At 45.2% G+C, this 24,225-nt stretch overlaps 1 protein-coding gene across 8 annotated transcripts in view; it reads right to left on the bottom strand.

Annotated features, from left to right (window-relative positions):
* dcp1b (decapping mRNA 1B) overlaps window positions 1-24,225 on the bottom strand; it is a 127,565-nt gene that overhangs the window by 31,966 nt on the left and 71,374 nt on the right. For 5 of the 8 annotated variants that reach the window (XM_070900511.1, XM_070900506.1, XM_070900507.1 and 2 more), the window contains 2 exons: window positions 20,048-20,114; window positions 5,255-5,372 (listed from right to left, as the gene is read on the bottom strand). In XM_070900511.1, coding sequence (XP_070756612.1) covers window positions 5,255-5,372; window positions 20,048-20,114 — 185 coding nt within the window. The remainder of the gene's footprint in view (window positions 1-5,254; window positions 5,373-20,047; window positions 20,115-24,225) is intronic. The other 3 variants (XM_070900509.1, XM_070900508.1, XM_070900510.1) reach the window with 1 other exon arrangement.

Below are 24,225 nucleotides of genomic sequence, written 5' to 3'. Positions count from 1 at the left end.
GAGTAAACGGGACTTGGTGCGAGTTAGGACAAGGGCAGTTGAGTTTTGGATGACCTAAAGTTTACGGAGGGTAGAACATGGGAGGCCAGCCAGGGGTGCATTGGAATAGTCAAGACTAGAGGCAACAAAGGCATGCATGAGGGTTGCAGCAGCAAATGAGCTGAGGCAGGGGCAGTTAGGCCCATCTTCACACTGAGGACACCCTCCATCGTGTTGAGCAGCACTACCACCGTGCTAAATGGGACAGATTCAAAACAGATCTAGCAACTCAAAACTGGGCATCCATGAGGTGCTGAGGGATATCAGCAGCAACAGAATTGTGTTCCACCACAATCATTACCATTACCTTCAAGCGAGGGGACCAGTCCTGGTTCAATGAGTAGTGTAGAAGAGCATGTCAGAAGCAGTACCAGGCGTACCTAAAAATGAGGTGCCAACCTGGAGAAGCTGCAACAGAGGACTACATGCATGATGGAACGTGTTGTCGACATTGCTGTCAAGCGGCACTTATTCACTAATAACCTGCTCACTGATGCCCAGTTTGGGTTCCGCCAGGACCACTCGGCTCCAGACCACATTACAGCCTTGGTCCAAACATGGATAAAAGAGCCGAATTCCAGAAGGAAGGTGACTGTGACCTGCCCTTGACATCAAGGCAGCATTTGACTTAGTGTGGCATCAAGGAGCCCTAGTAAAACTGAAGTCAATGGGAATCAGGAAGGGTGAGGGGGGGGGGAACTCTCCACTGGCAAGAATCATATCTAGCACAAAGGAAGATGTTGTGGTGGTTGGAGGTCAATCATCACAGCCCCAGGACATCGCTGCACGAGTTCCTCAAGGCAGTTTCCTAGGCCCAACCATCTTCAGCTGCTTCATCAATGACCTTCCCTCCATCATAAAGTCAGAAGTGGGGATGTTCGCTGATGACTGCAGTATTCAGTGCCATTCGCAACTCCTCAGATAATAAAGCAGTCCATGATCGTATGTAGAAGCACCTGGATGACCTTCAGACATGGGCTGATAAGTGGCAAGTAACATAAGTGCCAGGCAATGACTATCTCCAACAAGCCCCTTGACATTCAATGGCATTACCATTGCCAAATCCCCCACCATCAACATCCTGGGCGTCACCATTGGCCAGAAACTTAACGGGACCTGCCATATAAATACTGTGGCAACAAGAGCAGGTCAAAGGCTGGGTATTCTGCGGTGAGTGTCTCACCTCCTGACTCCCCAACCCCTTTTCACCATCTGCAAGGCACAAGTCAGGAGTGTGATGGATGGTATTTGCCTGGATGAGTACAGCTCCAACAATATTCACAAAGCTCAACACCATCCAGGACAAAGCAGTCCGCTTCATTGGCACCCCATCCACCACCTTAAACATTCACTCCATCCACCACCGGCATACTGTGACTGCAGTGTGTACATCTACAAGTTGCACTGCAGCAACTTGCCAAGGCTTCTTCGGGGTAGCATCTCCCAAACCCGCGATCCCTACCACCTAGAAGGACAAGGGCAGCAGGCGCATGGGACACCAGCTCCAAGTTCCCCTCCAAGTTATACACCATCCTGATTTGGAAGTATATCGCCATTCCTTCATCGTCGCTGGGTCAAAATCCTGGAACTCCCTCACTAATAGCACTTTGGGTGCACTTTCACCTCACGGACAGCAGCGGTTTAAGGCGGCGGCTCACCACCACCTTTTCAAGGTCAATTCGGGATGGGCAATAAATACTGGCCTTGCCAGCGACGCCCACATCCCATGAACAAATAAAAATCAGTTGCCAAAGTGAAGGATGGAGTCGGTGGCTAGGGAACGGAGTTTGTGGCGGGAACCAAAGGCAATGGCTTGGATTCTGCTCATCTTGTACTGGATGTCGGACAAACAGTCTGACAATTTAGAGATAGTGGAGAAGTCGAGAGAGGCGTTGGTGCGGTAGAGCTCAGTCTCATCAGCTGTGTTTTCATATGATGTCGCCGAAGGGCAGCATGTAGATAAAAAAATAGCCCCGGGCCTAGGATAGATCCTTGGGGGGGACACCAGTGGTAACAATGCGGGAGTGGGAAGAAAAGCCATTGCGGGTATTTCCCAGGCCACGATTAATTAGATAAGAATAGAATCAGGCAAGTGCAGTCCCACCCAGCTGGTGAAGCATTGGAGTAGGATGGTGTTGTCAACCATGTCAAAGCTGTAGACAAGTCAAGAAGGACGAGGAGTGATAATTTACCTTTGTCACAGTCACATAGGATGTGACTTTGATAAGAGCCATTTCGGTACTGTGACAGGGGCGGAAACCTGATTGTAGGGATTCAAAAATGGAGTTCTGAGAAAGATGGGCATGGATTTTGGAGGCAACAACACGTTCAAGGACTTTGGAACGAAAGGGCGGTTGGAGATGGGGCAGTAGTTTGCAGAGATGGAGGGGTCAAGGGTTGTTTTTTTTTTGAGGAGAGGGGTGATAACAGTAGATCTGAAGGAGAGGGCAACAGTACCGGAAGGGTAGAGAACCAACAACATCATCAGCTAAAATGGGAGTCAGGAAGGGAAGTTTGGTGGTCAGCAGTTTAATGGGAATAAAGTCAAGGAAACAGGAAGTAGATCTCATGGACAAGATGAGCTTTGAGAGGGCATGAGGGGAGATCAGAGAGAAACTGGAGAAAGATGCGAATTTAGAGCTAGGGTAGGGGAGAACCCGAGAAGAAGTTTGACCCGGTGGACTAGCAGAAGGGAGGGAACATAAGAAACATAAGAAATATGACCAGGAGTAGGCCATTTGACTCCTCGAGCCTGCTCCGGCATTTAGCAAGATCATGACTGATCTGATCATGGACTCAGCTCCACTTCCCTGCCCGCTCCCCACAACCCTTTATTCCCTTATCATTCAAAAATCTGTCTATCTCCACCTTAAATATATTCAATGAACCAGCCTCCACAGTTCTCTGGGGCAGAGAATTCCACAGATTTACAATCCTCTCAAGAGGAAATGCCTCCTGATCTCAGTTATTCTGAAACTATGCCCCTAGTTTTAGTTTCCCCTATGAGTGGAAATATCCTCTCTGCATCCACCTTGTCAAGCCCCCTAATTATCTTATATGTTTCGATAATATCACCTTTCATTCTTCTGAACTCCAATGAGTATAGGCCCAACCTACTCAACCTATCTTTGAAAGTCAACCCCCTCATCTCCGGAATCAACCTAGTGAACCTTCTCTGAACAGCCTCCAATGCAAGTGTATCCTTCTTTAAATACAGAGACCAAAACTGTACGCAGTACTCTAGGTGTGGTCTCACCAATACCCTGTATAGTTGTAGTAGGACTTCTCTGCTTTTATACTCCATCTCCCTTGCAATAAAGGCCAACATTTCATTTGCCTTCCTTATCACTTGCTGTACCTGCATACTAACGTTTTGTGTTTCATGCACAAGGATCCCCAGATCCCTTTGTGGCAGAGGCAGCTGATCTCATGGTCTCAATCTTAGTGACAAAGGAGTCCATGAGCTCCTCCCACTTGTTGTTGGAGGTGAGGGTGGAAGAGACAGGGGAGAGGAGTTTAAGAAGACGGTTTGCAGTAGAGAAAAGCTGGGGGTTATCTTTGCATTCCAGAATGATCCTGGAACAGTGAGCAGTTTTGGTAGACGAGAGCAGGATCCTATAGTGCTTTATGTGTTCCAGCCTGATCTGGCAGTGAATGGCTAAACCAGTTGTCCATCATATTCTTTCAAGTCTGTGCCAGAGGAACCGAGAGCTTGGGGAATGGGTGAAAAATTCGTCAGGCAAGAGGAGATTCCAGAGATAATGAGGTGTGAGGACATGAAAGGATTTAAATACAAGGATGAGAATTTTAAATTTGAAGCATTGGAGTCCATGGCCTAATGTAGGTAAGCAATGGTGGAGTGATGGGCGAGCGGGTTTAGTGCACGATAGGAAATGAGCAACAGAGTTTTGGATGAACTGAAGTTGATAGACGGTGGAGGATGGGAAGCTGGTCACGACAGCACTGGAATAGGCAAGTCTGGAACAGACAATAATATGGATAAGGGTTTCAGCAACAGACGGGCTGACGGGGAGGGGGGGGGGGGGTGCGGAGAAAGAGGTGGGCAGTCACAGAATTAGGCAGTTGTTGTAATGGAGAGGATATGGGGGTCGCAAGAGCAACTTGGAGTTAAATAAGAAGCCAATGTTGTGAACAATCTGTTTCAATGCAAATCCAATACAGTGGCTGGGGGGAGGGATGGGATTAGTGGAAAGGGTATGTAGTTTGTGGCAGGGACCGAGGGAGGTGGCTTCAGGCTTCAAAATGTTTAGTTGGATGCACAGAGGCAGTGGAGAGGTTGAAAGAAGTAGAAGTAGGTGTTGTTAGCATAAATTTAGGCTTGTGTGGAGCATAAACACTGGCAATGACCAAATAGCCGGAATGGCCTGTTTCTGTGTTGTAAATTCTATGTAATACATGTGGAAGCTGACCCAATGTTGGCGGCTGATGTTGCCAAGGGGCAGCATGTGATAAGAATGAGGAGGGGGCTCAGGATGGATCCTTGGTATGTGTGGGAGTGTGTAATTAAGCCACTGATGGAGGTGCTGTGCTTATGACTGGATAGGTAAGAGTGGTTCCAAGCAGGGACAGTCCCACCTAGCTGAAAAACTGAAGAGAGACATTGGAGGAGGACGATGTGGTCGGCTGTGTAAAAAGTGAGATCAAGGAAGGGCGAATATGGAAGCTTCTTAAACTGCTGTGGCATTTACATCACATGATATATAGAAGTTCATGAGCTAGACACTTGAGGTTGGGCTCTCAGTGTTGACATCTGAGCACAGCCAGCAGGTTTCCTCCGACTAGGGATGGGGGAAAATTAACTGTTTTGTCCTGGTGTCAGAAGTGGGATACGTTATCATTTGTTAAGCAGCATTTGTTTGATTATAGCTGTCCAAGTTTGCCTTGTTTAACTGTTCACATTGCGACTCCTGCTATACCAGACCAGTTAGATATTTTGCCAAGTATGATGCATGGCATACAACCCACTGAACTGACTTTAATATGTTTCTGTAGCTTACTGAACAATTTTTGTTTTACGAAAAAATGCTCAGCATCCCACTGAAACATCTTGAAATAAAAAGGGGTTAAGACTGCAACCTGAATAAACCAGGCTGAGGACATATCTCCCACTCCCTTTACATCTCTCCATTGCAAATAGTTCAAGCATTTCCTTCCCTCTTTTACTTGGATCGTACTTAGTGGTCCTCACACTCACCTTGTTATATTCGTGTTCGGCTTTGAACAACATCTGCACAATATCCACAGCTCTGTTGTCACCAGAGTTTGGTGATCCAACTCCCTGCTGGGCCTTCAACTGCTCCAGCTGAGTTAAACTGGGGTTAAGAATAAAAAGGAAACATAAAACTTGAAATAAAATTTAACAAAGCAGCATACAATGTCTATTTTCACAAATTGGCATTACATTCTTAGATACAAAATCTGATCCAGGTCAAATGCCGAGACAATCAGAAAAGATTTTAATTTGTTCTCATAATGTGGGCAAGACTGTACCTGAAAGCAAGATAGATGATTTCAAGGAACATGCCATTTTAAACTATCTTCTCAGAAGTGCCTAACAGTACTGTGCATTAACTCAACTATACATTTTCCTTTTTTCCTTCAACAGAATAGTCATCTCTACTCAGTTCGTGGTCCAGACAGTCAATGTCAAATTGCATTGAGGCCACACCCCATGCGTTGCATATCCAAGCTCCCTATCTCTTTCTATGGGAGGAACCTATTCATTTATTGGAGCTAATTTTATTTTTTCAGAAGGTTACTGCCTCAAATGTACAAATATTTAAAGAGGAACATTATATTATTAATTTTGTGAATTATTGGGCCGAAGATTGCGGCCTCTCCGGGTGCATACGATGTGCACATGCACCCGATGAGGTCTCGCAAATGCCGGTTCTCAGCGAGCGATGCGTATGCGCCGAGAACCAGCTTTTCCAATCTGTCAAAATTTCTTTTGACAAATCCAAAGCATCCCTGCAGGAAGGACATCCGCGGAGCAGAGATTGGGCTATTTGCTCAACTCTTACCCAGCGAATGTCCTTCAAACTCTTACGCCTGGTAAAAGCAGGCATATAGCCTACTTTTACCAGCATAAGAGTTTTATAACATAGAAAAATTAAAGTTAATCACTCAGTTTTATATTAAAAACCCTGTCCATTAAGGTAAGTTTATTTTTAACCCTATTAAAACACATTATGGGCTGCAAATTCCGCAACCTTGCGTTGGTTTTTCGGTGGTATTTCGCAGTTTTGGGTGGAAAATGATGCGGCGGGAAATTCCCTGAAGTCTTGCGCCAGCGGTTTTAAAATACCGCTGATTGGTATTTGGAGGATATGTTCCTGTATGCTGCACAGTTAATGGAGGCCTCCAACCGGAATCCTATGTTCCCCGGGACCACCCGGTAGTTTCATAAAAAATTTCAGATCGGAGGCGTTCGTCAGAAGGAAGCCTCCGACCGCAATGTTCCCCCCCCCTCCCCCCCAATCTATTAGAAACATGACTTCCAGGTTATTTTTTGAAAACTGAAGAATGCATTTTATCTTAAACATTATTTTTAAATCAGCAAACTTTATTCATTTTGAAACCTAAAATACTGTAATGCTTAGAAATCTGCAATAAAATGTTCAGGCTGCTCTTGATTTTTTTCTTATCCCATTCCTTCCTAGTCTCCCCACACCATTTTTGTTATGTGCATGGACAAGTACTGCTCTATCTGGATGAGAGCGGTCTGAAGTGGCATTCCCTTTGTTCTGGTGGAAAATGCTCATTACATCTCACAAAAGGATACTTTTGATCAGGAACTGACCATGTGTGGGGAATTACAGGCATCAATGTGGAAAATACGAATCCATGAAACAGCATGTTGACTGACAACACATCTTCCTTAGTTATCAATACCAGGTAGTAGTGAACATGTAATAATCTTCTATTATTAGGGACTTTGATTGGCCAGAGTCAACACGGATTTAAGAAAGGGAAACTATTTGACAAATCTGTTAAGTTTTTTTTGAGGTTGTAACTAGTAGGGAACCAGTGGATGTAGTGTATTTGGATTTTCAAAAAGCATTCAATAGTGACCCACAACAGGTTATTACACAAAATTAGGGCTCATGGGATTTGGGGTAATATATCAGCATAGATTGAGGATTGGTTATCGGACAGAAAATGGAGAGTAGGAATAAATGAGTAATTTTCGGGTTAACAGGCTGTAACTCGTGGCGTATCACAAGGATCAGTGCTTGGGCCTCAGCTATTTACAATCTATATCAATGACTTAGATGAGGGGCCCCGAGTGCAATGTATCCAGGTTTTCTGATGGTACAAAGTTCGGTAGGAAAGTAAATTGTGAGAAGGACGCAAGGAGGCTGCAAAAGGATTTAGGCAGGTTAAGTGATTGGGCAAGAATGTGGCAGATGGAATATAACATGGAGAAGTGTGAAGTTATCCACTTTGGTCGGAAAAATTGAAAAGCAGAATATTTTTTAAATGAGAAACTGGGAAATGTTGCTATTCAGAGAAACCTTGATGTCCTTATACACAAATCACAGAAAGTTAACATGCGGCAAGCAATTAGGAAAGCAAATGGTACGTTAGCCTTTATGACAAAGAGATTAGACTATAAAAGAGTAAAGAAGTTTTGCTGCAATTATATAGGACAATGGTGAGACCACACCTGGAGTACTGTGTATAATTTTGGTCTCCTTACTTGAGGAAGGATATATTTGCCTTTGAGGGAGTGCAACATAAGTTTACTAGACTGATTCCTGGGATGAGGGGATTGTCGTATGAGGAGAGATTGAGGAGACTATACTCTAGAGTTTATAAGAATGGAGATCGCATTCAAACATATAACATTCTTAAGAGTAGATGCTGGGAGGATGTTTCCCCTGGCTGGGGAGTCTAGAACTAGGGATCACAATCTCAGAATAAGGGTTCGGCCATTTGGACAAAGATGAGGAGAAATTTCTTCATGCAAAGGGTTGTGAATCTCTGGAATTCTCTACCCCAGAGAGCTGTAGTTGCTTAGTCGCTAAGTATATTCAAGGCAGAGAATGATAGATTTTTGGATACTAAGGGAATCAAGGAACATGGGGATAGTGCAGGAAGGTGGAGTTGAGGTACAAGATCACCCTTGATCTTCTAAAAGTCGAAGCAGGTTCAAAGGGCCGTATTGTCTACTCCTGCTCATATTTCTTACATTCTTACCAATAAACAGTTTTTTTTCTTTTTATTTGATACAGATACACCTGTACCAGTGGAAAAAGTCTTGAACTCCAGTCAACCCACATTCACATGCAGGCTTCACTGAAAGGGTGAGTTAATCAGCTTTAGGCAGATACTCGATTTGAGGAGCTGGGGCGGAGGGGAGCAGAGAAGGCAGAAATAGAAAAACAAGTAAATCTGATCCATTTCACCACATACTGTGAAAACAAGAAAGACACCTTTGTGGATGCAGTTGATGCCAATCAACTGAAACGTTTCCTTCCCTCCTAAATAACAAGGATGACATCATTTAGGGGAAAAAGATAGTACAGTAGAGAAAAAAAGGCAATTGACAAAAAAAGATACCAGTTAAATCAATGAACCAAAATACTTGAGTGTCACCAACTCAAACCCTAAAAGGTCGTGAACACCTGGTCATAAATTCAATGGCTAACCAAATGATAAATCTTAAAACTTTACAGGTCAGAATGAGGCCATTTAGCCCCTCACATGGATGCTGGCTTTTAAAACGATAACCCCGAAAATTAATTCCCCAGCCCTTTCCCCATAAGAACAGGAGTACAGCATCTCACTTTAAAGGGTAGGCATAAATCCCATCTGATTTTAGATCAGAAGTAAACCACATTATTACATTTTACTTTCACTGTCTGAACTTTAAACACGGCCACTAGAAATGCATCTTAAATAAATGTACTTGCTTATTTTCGTGCATCTTCATTGAAGTTGACAGTATGCTCACACCCAATCGTCCTTTTCATATCCCACGTCCCTCTCATCCCACAATCCTTTCTGATTTAAAAGCTGCACATGGTGTAAGCAAAGCATGCACCTTTTGCTTTTCCCCCACCCCATCTCCTCAACACAACCCTACCCTTGAGCCTTTCTCCTTTCAGACGCCCAAGAACTCCAACCTGGGTAGGCGGTGGTGGAAGAGGAAGAAGACACTGATGAAGAAGAAACACTGTCACTCGATTGCACACTCGCAGCCACCAGCTCAGATACTGGCAATGTGCAAACTTTAGAGGGTAGCAGTGGCGGGATCTGCACATGGTGAGTCACTGGCTATGAGTGGGCTGCAGCCAGGATGGGGGAAAGGGCAACACAGGTGCCAGCTCCCCAGAGGGTGAGGTTGCACACCAGTTCTGCTGGACACGACCTTGATGGGGCGGCCGACAGAACAAGGCTGATGGCTATGCACAATGAAATATTTGGTACATTGCCAGGCCTTCCAGAAAGCCTGAATGCAATGTCAAGGAGCAAGATGGAGTACAGCACCAACCTTGCACAGGGCTTTGTGCAGAGCTTGGAGTCCATCCTTTCCAATGTGGAAGTGCTGGACAGATCCGTTAGCGCACTTGTGGATCCAACCATGATGCAGCGTCTGATGGCCGATGTCTCAGCTTCCATTGCAGCATAAGCAGAAGCCACCTAACATCTGAGTGCTGCAGTGGAAGCTCAAATTGAAGTCAAACAAACTTAGCTGTTGCCCCGCAAGCAGATTGCTGCCATCATAGTTGCAGTTACCAGTGTTGAAAGGGGCTTGCAGGCAATGTACTCTATAAGTTGCACAGCTGCACAATGATCTGCTCAACTGGCTCATCGGTGATCTAATGACAAAAATCGTACATGCGTGGAAATTTGAATGGGCAGTACAGCCCCTTAAAGAGACCGGGCACCCCCAAAACATTAGCGGGAACATTACTTGCAGGGTGTCACAGATTACGAGGATTGCTGAGGCGCCAGCCCGGGAGAGTGGCTGTTATCCTTTCTCAGGATGGCAGCATTCGCCCTCGCGCCACTGCCATTCCGCTAGTGCCCTTGCTGTTGCCTTTTAGCCAGCCAACCCAGACTACTTTCGCCCATGCCGAGGTGGTGCAGTCTAAAGGTGTCCTTCTAGGTCCATAGCTGCTTGAGGTTATCCTGCAAGGCAATCTGCAGTCTCCCCCACTGAAAGTCAACAGCCTTCCACAAGCCATGCTGCAGCCAATGCGGTAGCATCGCGTAGGAGCACTAGGTCAGGCAAAGGAACACGCAAGACAGGCGCTAAGGGAATGCACAAGGGTGATGAGTTGACTTTGTCATGTAATATTGGATGGATTGATGTATAAATTTGGTTTGGAATGTTTGTTTTGTGGTGGTTTTTATTGTAGCATTGTGTAACAGAGGGAAGGTAAGGCGTGGGAATGTGGGTGAATGGGAAATTGGGGTTGCGTTTACTGGTACCACAGTCGGATCAGTTGATCTTTCACTGATACCACAGCCGGCCAGAAAGGGGCTATCTTGGTTGCCTCCTCAGCTCTTTGCCGCATATCTGGTGGCAAGGGCTGTGTCTTCGTGATGCCAAGGTTGCACAGCATGCAGTAGACCACAATGAATCTTGAATGCGCTTTGGTGAGTACTGTAGGGCTCCTCCAGAGCGGTCAAGGCAATGGAAGCATTGTTTAAGGACCCCAATAGTCCGCTCAATCACAATCCTTGTGGCAGCACGGCTTACGTAATATGGATGCTGCCCACTTGTGATTGGGTTGTGCACTGGAGTCTTGAGTCAGTTGGCCAGTGAATAAACCTGGTCGCCCAGTAACCACCCTCGAGTTTGACGTGATGGATCAAATACAGATGGTACAGTAGATTGCCGCAGAATGAATGCATCATGACTGCTGACTTACATGATGCGCTGAGTATGGTCGGACATGGGCTAGACATTGAGGAAGTGGAATCCCTTCCAGTCACGGTACATCTCCAAATTCACATGCAGTGTCCGCAAAGCAACATGTGTGCAGGGCACCCTGCAACATGGAAAAGTCCGCTGTTCTGGCGAAACCATGTGCTTACTCCGCCTACTTCTCTCTGGCACGAGAAAATGAAATGTACTCACCTCTCTTTGCATACAGTGCCTCCGGTACCTTCCTTATGCAACAATGAACTAGGAGATGCTGCAATTGTCACCTGCTCGAGCTTGGAAGGAACCAGATGTTTGAAATTCATGGAAATACTCGCCCTGACAGCCGCCAGCAATGCCGTCCTCGCCCTGTTCGGAGGCTGCAGGTCTGCCTACAACAGGTAGAAGATTCCAATGTGCACCTCCTCCTTAGTGAGATGGAGACGCACATGCATTGTTCCTCTTGAGGTTGAGGTACGAGAATTGCTCCCTGTAGACCCTGGGTTGATATGGTCTCCTGCTGAGAGCCCTTTTTCCCCCTCCATCTCCTCCCTCGTGAAGCAGCTTGTCCTCTGTGTCACCTCTGCTCATTCTCCCGATCATGCTGCTGGCCAAGGGGGATACAAACTACATCACCCATGTCTGGGAGCAACTGGTGTGAGCCGAAGTCTTGAAGTAACCTGCCACACCACTCCTTTGAGACTACAGCAACTTAAGGTAAGACACCAAAGCAAGAAACACTCTACAAACTCATCAAGAGCCAGTAGAAATCAATCAGCAACTAACCTGAAAGCAGTTGATGATCCCTTTAAATAGCGCTTTTGTGGCACGCTTCCTGCTGCTGAACGCATGTTCAGCTGTGGGTTGTTAAGAGAGGGTATTAGTTTCAGCATCGAGATCAAAAATGGCAGCGTGGCGCCAAATCAGTGTTGCACGCTGATTGACATCACGATCCGCGTACTCTGCATACTTCTGGCACACGCTCCCTGCGCCAATGCAAATGACCTCACAAAAATTGAGTCCGGCATGGCCCGCACCAGAAGTGTGCGCGCGCAGACACCATTTGACACAAAACAGCACCCGTAGCGGCGAAAAATCAGGAGCTACGAAGCCGAATTTCTAGGCCAGAATCTCCACAATACACATGTAAAAAAATAAGTTTAAAAAAAAAACTGTAAATGCTGGAAATCAGAGACAAAATAGAAAATGCTGGAAGTAAATAGATCAGTCATCACCTTTAAAAGAGGAAAGATAAATTAACATTCGCATTTAACCCTTTGTTAGAATGTTCTTGCCCAAAACCTTATTGTATATATCCTGTTTGGTTTGTCAGTTACCCATCTATACTAACCTACATTGGTTTCCCATTCCCGAACATATTGACCTAAAAATTCAGCGTGCCCATTTTTGGGTGCAAGGCTGGCGCAGGGATCAATCCTGAATGGTGAAGCCCAAGGCATCCCTGATATTAGATCTTGGGTCCCATTTCTATCGAGCTAGCAAGCTGCAGTGAGTAGGAGGAAGCTCACTGATGTAGTGTGATTGAAGATCGGGCCGCTGTCGGCGTCGCAGTGGACCTCAGCTAAGTCAGTAAGGGGATGACAGGGAGCTGTAGATGGGGGCGTGAAGGGGACGGAACAGTGGCAGTCGGAGGTGTGGGGGGCTGAAATGACCAGCAATGGCTTGTCTTATTTTAATGTTTAGTTATGTATTTGTTCAAAGAACTTGCATTTATATAGCGCCTTTCACAACCACAGGGCATTCTAAAGTGCTTTACAGCCAATGAAATATTTTAAGTGTACTCACTATTATAATGTAGGAAAAGCAGCATCCAATTTGCGCACAGCAAGGTCCCACAAACAGCAATGCGATAATCAGTTTCTGTGTTGTTTATTGTTCTTCAAGATAATGCCATGGAATCTTTTATCTCATCTGAAAAACGGCACACCTCTGACAGTGCAGCTCTCCCTCAGTACTTCAGTTAAGTATACCTGTATTTTAAAATATTATTTTTTTGGTTGCATCCTAACAGACAGCCCCTTTAAGGACCACCTGCAAGACTGCATGTAGGCCTGGTTTTCCTGAGTGTCGCCGGCGCTGTTGACAGCTGCCTCAAGGCAAACCAATCTTGCAGTGGGGGCCTCAAACTAACATTAGGGCCCATATTTGTATATACAAGGACCCAACCCCCATTTCCATCAATCCTATACACCACACCTCCCCCACAAAAAAAAACACTTTGTACACAATTTTGCTGACCTCTGCAGATTCATGGCGGGTGACGTCGGTGGCATGGTCCCAACCCCGCTGCTGGCTTCAGCCCATCCTGTGAAACGAATTTCCCTTGATTAAGCCCGACCAGCAGGTTTCCCGGTCAATTAGACGAAGCGGTTCAGGTGATGTCATTTGATGATGCCTCATCAGCTGGTTTCCTTAAATAGACCATGGCCAAATTTATCTTGACATTTGTGCTGCAGGGTTTTACAGCATTGAGGTGCTGCAAACACTGACGAGCACTGCACAAAGGCACAGGGCTGTACCCAGGCTCTCCCATAACTCCCTCCATATGGTTATAGAGGGAGTCACAGCACGCATGGGCGGAAGAGACCACCCCAGGAGATCAACAAAGATGAGTTGCACATTGCAGAGGAGCACACAAGCAGGGATGTGGTCAGGAGGGCCTGGATGCAGTGCCGCAAACATTTCAATGATCTCAGTAGATTCCGAAACGTTTAGTACAAAGCCACACTCAACATTATCTGCTGTGCCTCTCATTACATCCCCATCACTCTGCCTTCCTTACCTTACTCCTGCACATCCTTACTCACACCAACTTACCTTGCACCTCCACCCATCCCCCTCTCTCTATATTATCACATCCCCATCTCACCAGCTACCACTCACACTCATCCTAGTGCAATCATACCAACTAATAATATACAAGAGTAGGCACGTGGGTGTTTTATCCAATGTTCATGTAAAGTTTCTGTTCATGTGCTGTCAAACACTGAAATCTTTATTTTCAACACTTTGCGTTCTTGGATAGATTTGTGTGCACCAGTGAGTTGCAGTGAATGGTGAGACATAACTGTATCCCCTGCAATGGTGATGAGTGTGAAAGGAATGGCTTGGATATTATATGGATACTTTATGGTGTTGGTATGGGGTGGTGCCAACCTGACACATCATGTGGCAGCCAGGTTGTACAGCGTCAAGTGGTAAATCTGGCCAACGTGAGACCATTCTGGCAGCAATGTGATCGGGTGTTGATGCCCTCTGTCTTGTACAGCATCAGTTGATTGCGGAGAAGGTTGCTGCTGTTGTTGGTGCTGCTGGGGTGACTGGTGCTGCTGGTGTTGGGGCTGATCGTGGTAGGATTCCGAGAGCCAAGGTGAGACAGTGTAACGGACATCCATGTTGATGGAATAGATGGCAGGTGAGAGAGATGACAGAAACGATGTCAATGGTGAGCAAGGTAATGAGGTCAGACTGGATGGAGACTTGTGTAAAGATGCAGCATGGTGAATCTGTTGTGGGAACGCAGTGAGGAACAGCTTGTGGCTGAGAGAAGATATTTCTGTAAGGTGGGAGCTTTTACTTTACATTTGAAGCTGTCAATTCAACAGCTGATTCAATGGTCACTGAACTCCCGCTTCAGCTTGACAGACGTGGTCCACGACCAGCGTTGACCCCCATGGGCGAGCTGTCAAATGCAAAAGGCAAGCTTAAAATCATTCTATTGTGGCTGTAAACAAGCCACTAATTACCTGAATTCGGTCCCCACCCGCTGTGGGGGAAAAAAAACGTTCCCACCCGATCCACCACCGCTCACGTCTGCAAAATTCTGGCCTTTGTTCCCCTAACTCTGGGCTTTTTTTTTCAAAAGGGGGTGAGTCCGGCCACTTACGCCTGTTTTCAAAGTTTAGGCAGTGAAAACTTACTCCAAACTAATTTAGAATGGAGTAAGTGAAGATTTTTGTATGCTCAAAAAAACCTTGCCTATACTTTACAAATCAGGCGTAGGTTACAAATTAGGCGTAGGGAACAAGGGGTGGTGGGGTGGGGGGAGGGAAGTAATTAAATTCTGCAATCATTCAACAGTCATACTTATACAAATAAAGATCCAACCTGAATAAAAATTTATAAACAAAGCAAAGATTAAATATCCCATGTTCCTACCTGTGTGAAGCAGCAGCAGCCTTCGAGCTGCGGTGCTTCAGGCAGGCCTTCCATGTTGGAGACAGGGGTGGCGTCAGTGTCTCGACGGCATCCCAACAACGGCAGCAAGCAGCCTTCGAGCTGCGGTGCTTCAGGCAGGCCTTCCTTCCATCAGTGGCTGGATGGCAGCCGAAGAAACAACAAGCAGCCTTCCAGCTGCGAAGGGGACTAAGGCCATTCGGCCATGGGATAGGGGCGGCGTCAGTGGCTGGACGGCAGCCGAAGATACAGCAAGCATCCTTCGAGCTGCGAAGGGGACTAAGGCCATTCGGCCACGCGATAGGGGCGGCGTCAGTGGCTCGACGGCAGCCGAAGATACAGCAATCAAGCAGCCTTTGAGCTGTGAGGGGGACTGAGGCCCTTAGGCCAGGGACAGGGAGAGGCAGCCACCTGCAGAATGGGTGCTGCATTGTCAACACTACGTATTATGCAATGGTTCGCCATCAATTCACTGCATAGGAGAGAATTGATTAGAGCTCACCGCAACAGGAACGTCATAGCCCATAGGTTGATGGACAGGAGACCTTACCCACGTCGACAATATCGAGCCAGGCGCTCGTACCTGGACATGAGCGAGGCTGATTGTGTCAAAAGGCTGCGTTTCCGCAGAAAAGTTGTCGCTGAGATCTGTGATATGCTGAGAGCAGATTTGCAGCCCAGAAGCAGACGCCAACTGCACTGTCTGTTGCAGTGAAGGTAATAGCTGCACTTTCTTTCTATGCCTCGGGATAGTTTCAGGCTACAACTGGAGATGTGCGTGCCATCTCTCAACGTGCAATACATGGCTGCATTTACCAGGTCACAGCTGCACTGTATGCGCGAAGGAATGACTTACAAGCGATCCATGAGAGGGCTGTAGGCTTCTTCAGGATTGCCGGCTTCCCAAAGGTACAGGGCTGCGTTGATTGTACCCACATAGCCTTGGGAGCACCTGTGGAGGATTCTGAGCAGTACCGAAATAGGAAAGGTTTCCACTCTATCAATGTGCAGCTCGTGTGTGACGACAAGCAGTGCATCATGTCAGTCGATGCGAGATACCCTGGCAGCATCCACGATGTGTTCATCCTACTCGACAGCGTTCTATATGACAGGTTTGAGCAGCAGCCAGAAGGGCAGAGCTGCTACTGGGAGACAAAGGGTACGGCCTGACCACCTGGCTCATGACGCCCCTACGCATGACATGGACAGAAGCTGACCGTCAATACAACATGGCGCACATTGCGACGCGCAGCATCATTGAGAGGCACATTGAAACAGCGATTCCGATGCCTGGACCATTCTGGAGGATACTTGCTATACTCTTCTCAGATTGTCGGTCACTTCACTGTTGTGTGCTGCATGCTTCATAACTTAGCCATCATGAGGCAGCAGGAGCTGGTAGTGGAACCAGAAGACCTACGTGAGGGTCCAGTGCATAATGATATTACGGAACAGCAGGATGTGGATGATGACGACAATCAGGAAAGCATACAAGTGCCTGATGCTGGAGCACGAGGTCGGAGGAGGGCCATCCATCGTGCCCCTTTAACGATTGCTCGAGCCTTGCGCCAGCAGTTCATCTGTGAACGCTTCAACTACTGATGACTGAGGGCTCTGCGACCACTGTTGCGCATGGACATGTTTATTCTTTGCAGTTGTTCCTGCGTTGTGTTGTGTTAATGGAACATGAAACAGTTTTAATGAAAAAATATTTTATTGAAAAGTTAACGTCACTAATAAAATATTTGTTGTATCAAACTATACTTTTTAATATGACGAAGATCACTTAAAAACTTGTAAAGTTACAAAACAATCTCAATGTGAAAAATCTTACGCTCTCAAGAACACTTAAACTTCAAGATCACTTTTTAGATGCAAAATTAAATGTTACAGAATGTGAGAGCATTTACACTATAAGATCACTTAAAAACCCTGAGATCACTTATAAGTTGTAAAGTTGCAAAACTTACTAAACAGTTTCAATGTGAAAAATGCTACTACAGCTACATCTAGAACAAGAACAAAAGCAGCAAAGAAAGGCTGCAATCATGTCTCATCCATAGCTCAGTGAATGTTCACTTCTTCATGGGGATGTCATTTGATTGGCCGGGCTGTGTGCCCTTATTATTGCAGCAGCTACCTCACCCAGGCCCTCCCTGACGGCCTGTGCTGACACTTGCATGCCCTCCCTGATGGCCTGTGCCGTCGATTACACTCCCTCGGACATTCCCTCCCTAAGTTCCCGTGTCATTACTGCTAGTTCTCCCGTCAGGACCGTCAACTCTTCACCCACTGCACTGACGCCACTGATGAGTGATCGGGTAAGCTCATTGGTCTCCATACCCAATGCCACAACCTGAGCTGCATCTCAGGAGAGCGTGCCTCCAATCTCCTTCTCTGCCTGGATCTGCCTCATGGCACCACTACACTGGGAGGCGCGGGCACGGACGGTGGGACGCTCAGTGTTGCAAGCGGCACCACTACACAGGGAGGCGCGCGCTGGGACTGTGGGACGCTCTGTGTTCCAGACGGCAGTACTAGAGAGGCTCGGGCTGGGATGGTGGGACGCTCGGTGTTCCAGACAACAGCACTCAAGTGCGAGCCATGGGCTGGGATGGTGGGTGAATGGGTGTAAACTGCTCCATGATATCAGCAGTAGCACTGGGACCCGCAATGTCAGAATCAAAACCATAGAAGGTGAAACCAGAACCTATGCGAGTGGAAGGCGCAGGCTCGGACGGTAGTGCACTGACTGTAGAATGCTGCATTATACCAAGAGCACCACTGGGACCCACAACATCGGAATCAAAACCATGGAAGGTAGAACCAAAACCTATGCTAGGGGTTGAAACTCTGATACCCCTTGATGGGGGCTCACAAACATTAATTTGGAAGCTCTCCCCTGCAGACATTTCAGTCATCGCTGCCATCATCCAGTCTGGTTCGTCCGCATCTGATTGTACTGGTTCTTGTTCTCTATCCTCAGGATCGGCAGCAGCAGCAACATCATCATCAGCATGTTCTGCAAAATACATCAGAACAGTCAAATGTTTAACAGCAAGGGAGGGGGCCGGATGGGTGGCATGAGTACTCTCACACATAGCAGGCGAGGCAGCAGGTTGATTTAAAGGGCCACGATGCATTTTCAGGACTTGCCCTCCTCCTTGTGTGCGGGCCCAGCTTGTGCTGTACTGATTGCTTTTCTCCATGTACGACTCATCATAGCAGCTACCCTCTGTTCCAAGGGTGTCAGTGGATGCAGATTGGGCGTGCCTCCTCCTGTCCGAGTTACTTCCCTTTTGTTGTGAGCCAATTTCTTCTGCAAAGAGTAAAATATAACTTTTTACAGAGTGTCTTTCTGCAAGGTGGGACATACAGATAGCCACATTACAATTACGATTACATTAAAAAAGGAAAATATTACTTACATTAACTACTTGACCAAGGTCATGCCATTTCTTTTTACACTGGCTTCCAAATCTCATGGTATGCACCACTGCGTAGTAATCTTCTGCAACTTGGTTCCAGCGTTTCTTTTTTTCTTTTGGTGGCACTTTTATGCGACCTCTGTTGCTGGTATCTAGCTCCTGCTATCTCTGCTCAATGACGTTGACTAATATCTCCACTTCCTCATGCAAGAAATTCTTTGTTCTTGGTGGACGTTGATCCATTGCAAAGTTGAATTAACACTCTTATTTCTCAAAACACACAGTCCTTAATTTGCATGCACCAATGCAGCACCTGTTCTGCAAGTTTAGCAGTGAAAAGCTGCACTCACTGATTTCAGCAGGTGAAGCGCTCCTTCACACACAAAACAATCACTAAAATTAAATCACAAGCCTTTCCAGGGGTCCACGAGACAAATCTTCACTTTTCCTCTAGTCCCTTTAAAAATGGCCGAGTGCCAATGTTTATTTCCCACTGCGCGTGCATGCACACTCCAACGCGCATGCGCAGGGTTGCCGGCACGACGTTGCCTTATTTAAATTAGGCCCGCCCCCCACTGCTTGTAGAATCGGCGCAAATGTCTGGCTCCGCCACCCGCTGTTCTGTGCGCCAAGCTGCTGAAGACCTGCGAGGAGCCGGAGAATATCGGAGTTTTTTTTCGACGCACTTTCAAGCGTGAAAAATGGCCGTCCAGGTCGGAGCTGCGCCGTTTTAGGCGCGGCCCGAAACTTGGGCCCATAGTGTTGATGATAGACAAAAATGTAGAACAACAATAGCAAACCAGCAGTCATTGGAATCTGTTCAGTTCAGTGCAGTTATGAAAATGAGAGGATGAAGCAAAGGAGACACAAACTAAAACTACTCACCATTGAAGTTGTAGGCAAAATCCTTCAAAAACCTATGGCAACAGTACAGAAGGACATGCATCTAGCAAAGTGAGATGCAAATTTCAAAAGGGTAAAGCAAAGAGGTTTGTTTTTGGACTTTATTCTAGCACTAAATATATCACTACCTCGCTGTAAAATAGTATCTCAATATTTTGTAGTACTGTTGACAAGACACTCAAGCATTTTGGTCAGGATCCAGAAAAGCATTCTTTAAGTCAAAGATGACATCACTTCTAATGATCAAAATCCTGTGACTGTCCATCAAGTGTGAAGGAGTTTACATCAATTGGCCACTTTTACTCTGCTCAGAATCCACTGGACAAGACACTATGTGGAGACCCCATTAAAAAGGGATGAAATCAGCAGAAAGCATAAAACTGAGTAGCATCACCTGGTCCTACCAGTGATGGAGTGACACAGGGCTATGGCAATGATGTTTTAATTCCAGAACATTTTGGTCACCTGACTTGCAGTGGTTGAATAGTAACGGGTGGAAACTGGAGAAATCCAGTAGCAAAAATAAAAACATTTAAAAATAAACAACTGGTTAAGTTTAAAAACATTTTCTGACACTTACTTCTTCATAAGCTCTGCAATCCTTTGACATTCCACCTTATCATAGAACCAGATTCCATAGATAGACACTGAAAATTAAAAATATAAAGCATGCATTGGACAAGGTGCAAGATCAAATTTACTCTTCAACTTTCTCTCCATTTAATTCACTGCCAATGTTCACATTAAAATGTTTGCTATCGTGTTGACCACAAAACACTCGTTGAGTGATAAGTTTATATACATCGACTCTGAAGCGGTGTGTGTTACATTCCACTAGCAAGAAAATAACATCTTGCCATGGAGAGAAGGCACTCTATCTACAGTCAAGAAAAACCTAGCCATAAGCACAATTGCTCCTGAAAATAGCATTTCCTGTCTTATGAAAAATAGTAAACAACCTGTGGAGAATGGATAGTATCATGCCTCTAGCCAAAAAACTATTTTAGCTAAAAGTACAGGACTCTAAATGGAGGCACAATTCATTAGCTTGCAGTTGAAAATAAATCATTCCTCCACCGGTAACAGTACACTTACTGAACCTTTATAGGTACACAGAGATTTGCTGGAGCAGTTTATCAAAAAACCTACACAAAAAGCTTGCTCCACGTGTTACAGCCTCTCTAGTTTGTTATTAAATTTGCTTGACAAAGACCAGTACACTATCATTAATTTCAAGCAGCAGAAATGTTTTGAAGCACCAAAGGCACACAGGAAAGTAGGAGGGGGCCTTCTGGTTATGCTCTATTTTTTTCAATCTCTAGTGGGATTCAGTTTACTCCACAACTTAGCAAAGATGTACATAACTCACCAGTGAAAATTGCAACAGGCTTACCTCGAAGTGGAATAAACCGACTAATCTATACCATATGTAATAATCTAGGCATTAAGGACTGGAAATTCAGCGATTTTGCGACCAGGTTTTTGATGCTATTTCACCCTTTTTGGCGAAAACCTGGTCGGCGGGAAATTCAGTGACGTTTTGCGGCGGTGCTTTCTACATACAGTTGGGCAGAGGAGCGCCGCTGTGCAAGACCCGAAATAGCGTTTGCGCCAAAAATTTGGCGCTCTCCGCACCCGTATTCCGCGCTCAGAATACGGACAGGGAAAAACCTGTCGTCGCAGCCCTGCCAGCAGCGGTTAAGTATGAAGACCTGCAAAAAGATAAGTTAAAGTTTTTATTTTTCAATTCTTTTTCAGCGATTCAACAGATAAGTGTCTTGTAAATGTGTTGTGAATTTTTGGGTTTGTTTTTTCCAAATTGTTTTTGGTGTTTTTCCACCCTCCCAAGGCCCAACTCGCAGTTGGGCCTCCGACTAAAATTGGTCGTGCAACGCCGATTTTTACCGCTCGCAAATTAAAAGTTGAATTTCCGGCCTGATAGCAAAAGCGAAGCGAAAACGGTAATTTTGGTGAAAAAATACCGTTTTCGCTGAGAACCGAATTTCTAGCCCAATGGATACATCAGTATGTTACATTTAGCTGTGCAGAGACAGCCACCGAAAGCTATTTCCCAATTACCGCAGGAATGTAAAGACAAAAATGCTTGATAGGAATCATGAATAATCAGATTGGTTAGATAGCAAATGCTCCAACAAGAAACCAGTCTTCAGGATCCATTTTTCAGAGAATTTATTTTATTTTTAAACAACTGCACGATATCTATCTATTTTCACAGCTTCACTTTAGGCTGGGTTCCTAACTTGCTTAAACACCATTAATACAATGAAAAACCTGCACCAACACCAGATTTTCTGTCTAAACATTTTCATTTCCAAATGGTTTATATGAACAGGATTATAAACAGCATAATTGTTGGGAACTATTGTGCAGAAGTTCAAGTCACAGCTGATCCATCCCAATTTTGATTTGATATCTATATTACTCCTTTTGAAAGGCAATGTGCTGAATACTCTAAGATGCTGCTCATTTACTCCAAAAGGCACCAAAATAATCATTTTAGAAGTGCTAAAACTACTTTTAGTTAGTCCCATCAGCAGCCAGAAATATGGCTTCTGTGACTTGCACAGGGGCCTCGGTGTCACGGCCTGATCATGCCTAAAAACATAAGAAATAAGAGCAGGAGTAAGCCATTCGGCCACTCGAGCGTGCTCCCCCATTCAATAAGATCATGGCTGATCTTCTACCTCAACTCCACTTTCCTGCACTATCACCATATCCCTTGATTCTCTTAATATCCAAAAATCTAGCAATCTCTGTCTTGAATATAGAAACATAGAAAATAGGTGCAGGAGTAGGCATTCGGCCCTTCGAGCCTGCACCACCATTCAATAAGATCATGGCTGATCATGCATTTCAGTCCCCCTTTTCTGCTTTCTCTCCATACCCCTTGATCCCTTTAGCTGTAAGGACCACATCTAACTCCCTTTTGAATATATCTAACAAACTGGCCTCAACAACTTTCTGCGGGAGAGAATTCCACAGGTTAACCACTCTCCGAGTGAAGAAGTTTCTCCTCATCTCAGTCCTAAATGACTTACCCCTTATTCTTAGACGGTGACCCCTGGTTCTGGAACTCCCCAGCAATTCTTCCTGCCTCTAACCTGTCCAATCCCGTCAGAATTTTATATGTTTCTATGAGATCCCCTCTCATTCTTCTAAATTCTACTGAATATAAGCTTAGTCAAACCAGTCTTTCCTCATACATTAGTCCTGTCATCCCGGGAATCAGTCTGGTGAACCTTCGCTGCACTAGCTCAATAGCAAGAATGTCCTTCCTCAGATTAGGAGACCAAAACTGTACACAATATTCAAGGTGTGGCCTCACCAAGGCCCTGTACAACTGTAATAAGATCTCCCTGCTCCTATACTCAAATCCTCTTGCTATGATGGCCAACATGCCATTTGCCTTCTTCACCGCCTGCTGTACCTGCATGCCAACTTTGAATGACTGATGTACCATGACATCCAGGTCTTGTTGCACCTCCTTTTATTAATCTGTCACCATTCAGATAATAATCTGTTTTCCTGTTTTTACCACCAAAGTGGATAACCTCACATTTATCAACATTATACCGCATCTGCCATGTATTTTCCCACTCACCTAACCTGTCCAAGTCACCCTGCAGCCTCTTAGCATCCTCCTCACAGCTCACACTGCCATCCAGCTTAGTGTCATCTGCAAACTTGGAGATATTACATACAATTCCTTCGTCTAAATCATTAATGTATATTGTAAATAGCTGGGGTCCCAGCACTGAACCTTGCGGTATCCCACTAATCACTGCCTGCCATTCTGAAAAGGACCCGTTTATTCCTACTCTTTGCTTCCTGTCTGCCAACTAGTTCTCTATCCACGTCAGTACATTACCCCCAATACCATGTGCTTTAATTTTGCACACTAATCTCTTGTATACTCAATGACTGAACCTCCACAATCCTCTGGGGTCAAGAAGGTAGTGAAGAGAGTGTATTTCTTAAAATGGTTTCCCAGCCTTGATCTGAAAAATTGTATTATTCTAAATTGAAACATGAGTACTGTTTTATTCATGTCAGATGGAACATATTAAAGATCCACTGATTTGCAATGATGGAATAAGTAGTGTTTTTTTCCCAGCGTGAATTTGTGGTGTTGCATATAATAACTACTTATCACATTGTTTTTTAAAAAAGGAAACGATCTTAAGTGCAATCACATTTTTTGGGGCATTTTTAGGAATAAAAGCAATCTTTAGGTAAGAGATGAAAGCAAAATAAATACAAAAGAAATTATATAGAAATTTTAATTAAAAAATTAGCTGAAAAATATGAAAATGTAAATTGTATATAATTGTAGACATGAATAATGGGCATGACAGTTAAAATAAATGTGTAGTTTATAATTATATATATATATATGGAATGGCGATATATGTGGTCAGGATCGTGTGTGGAGGTCACGGATTTGGGGGTTGCTGCTGAAGAAGCCTCGAGTTGGTGTAGTGCATCCTGTAGACAGCACAACATAGTTCGCCATGGGGAGATACAGGCAGGTTGACTGAGTGGGCAAGAACATGGCAAATCGAATATAATGTGGAAAAGTGCGAAGTTATCCACTTGGGTAAAAAAAAGCAGAAGATCTTTTGAATGGTGAGAGACTGGGAAATGTTTGCATTCAGAGGGAGTTAGGTGTCCTTGTACATGAATCACAGAAAGTTAGCATGCAGGTACAGCAAGCAATTAGGAAAGCAAATGGTATGT

This window comes from Pristiophorus japonicus, chromosome 15, assembly GCF_044704955.1.
Source record: "Pristiophorus japonicus isolate sPriJap1 chromosome 15, sPriJap1.hap1, whole genome shotgun sequence".
NCBI classification, from domain to species: domain Eukaryota; kingdom Metazoa; phylum Chordata; class Chondrichthyes; family Pristiophoridae; genus Pristiophorus; species Pristiophorus japonicus.
The sequence above is the reverse complement of the archived record's forward strand: the minus strand, read 5'-3'. Positions and strand labels throughout refer to the sequence as shown.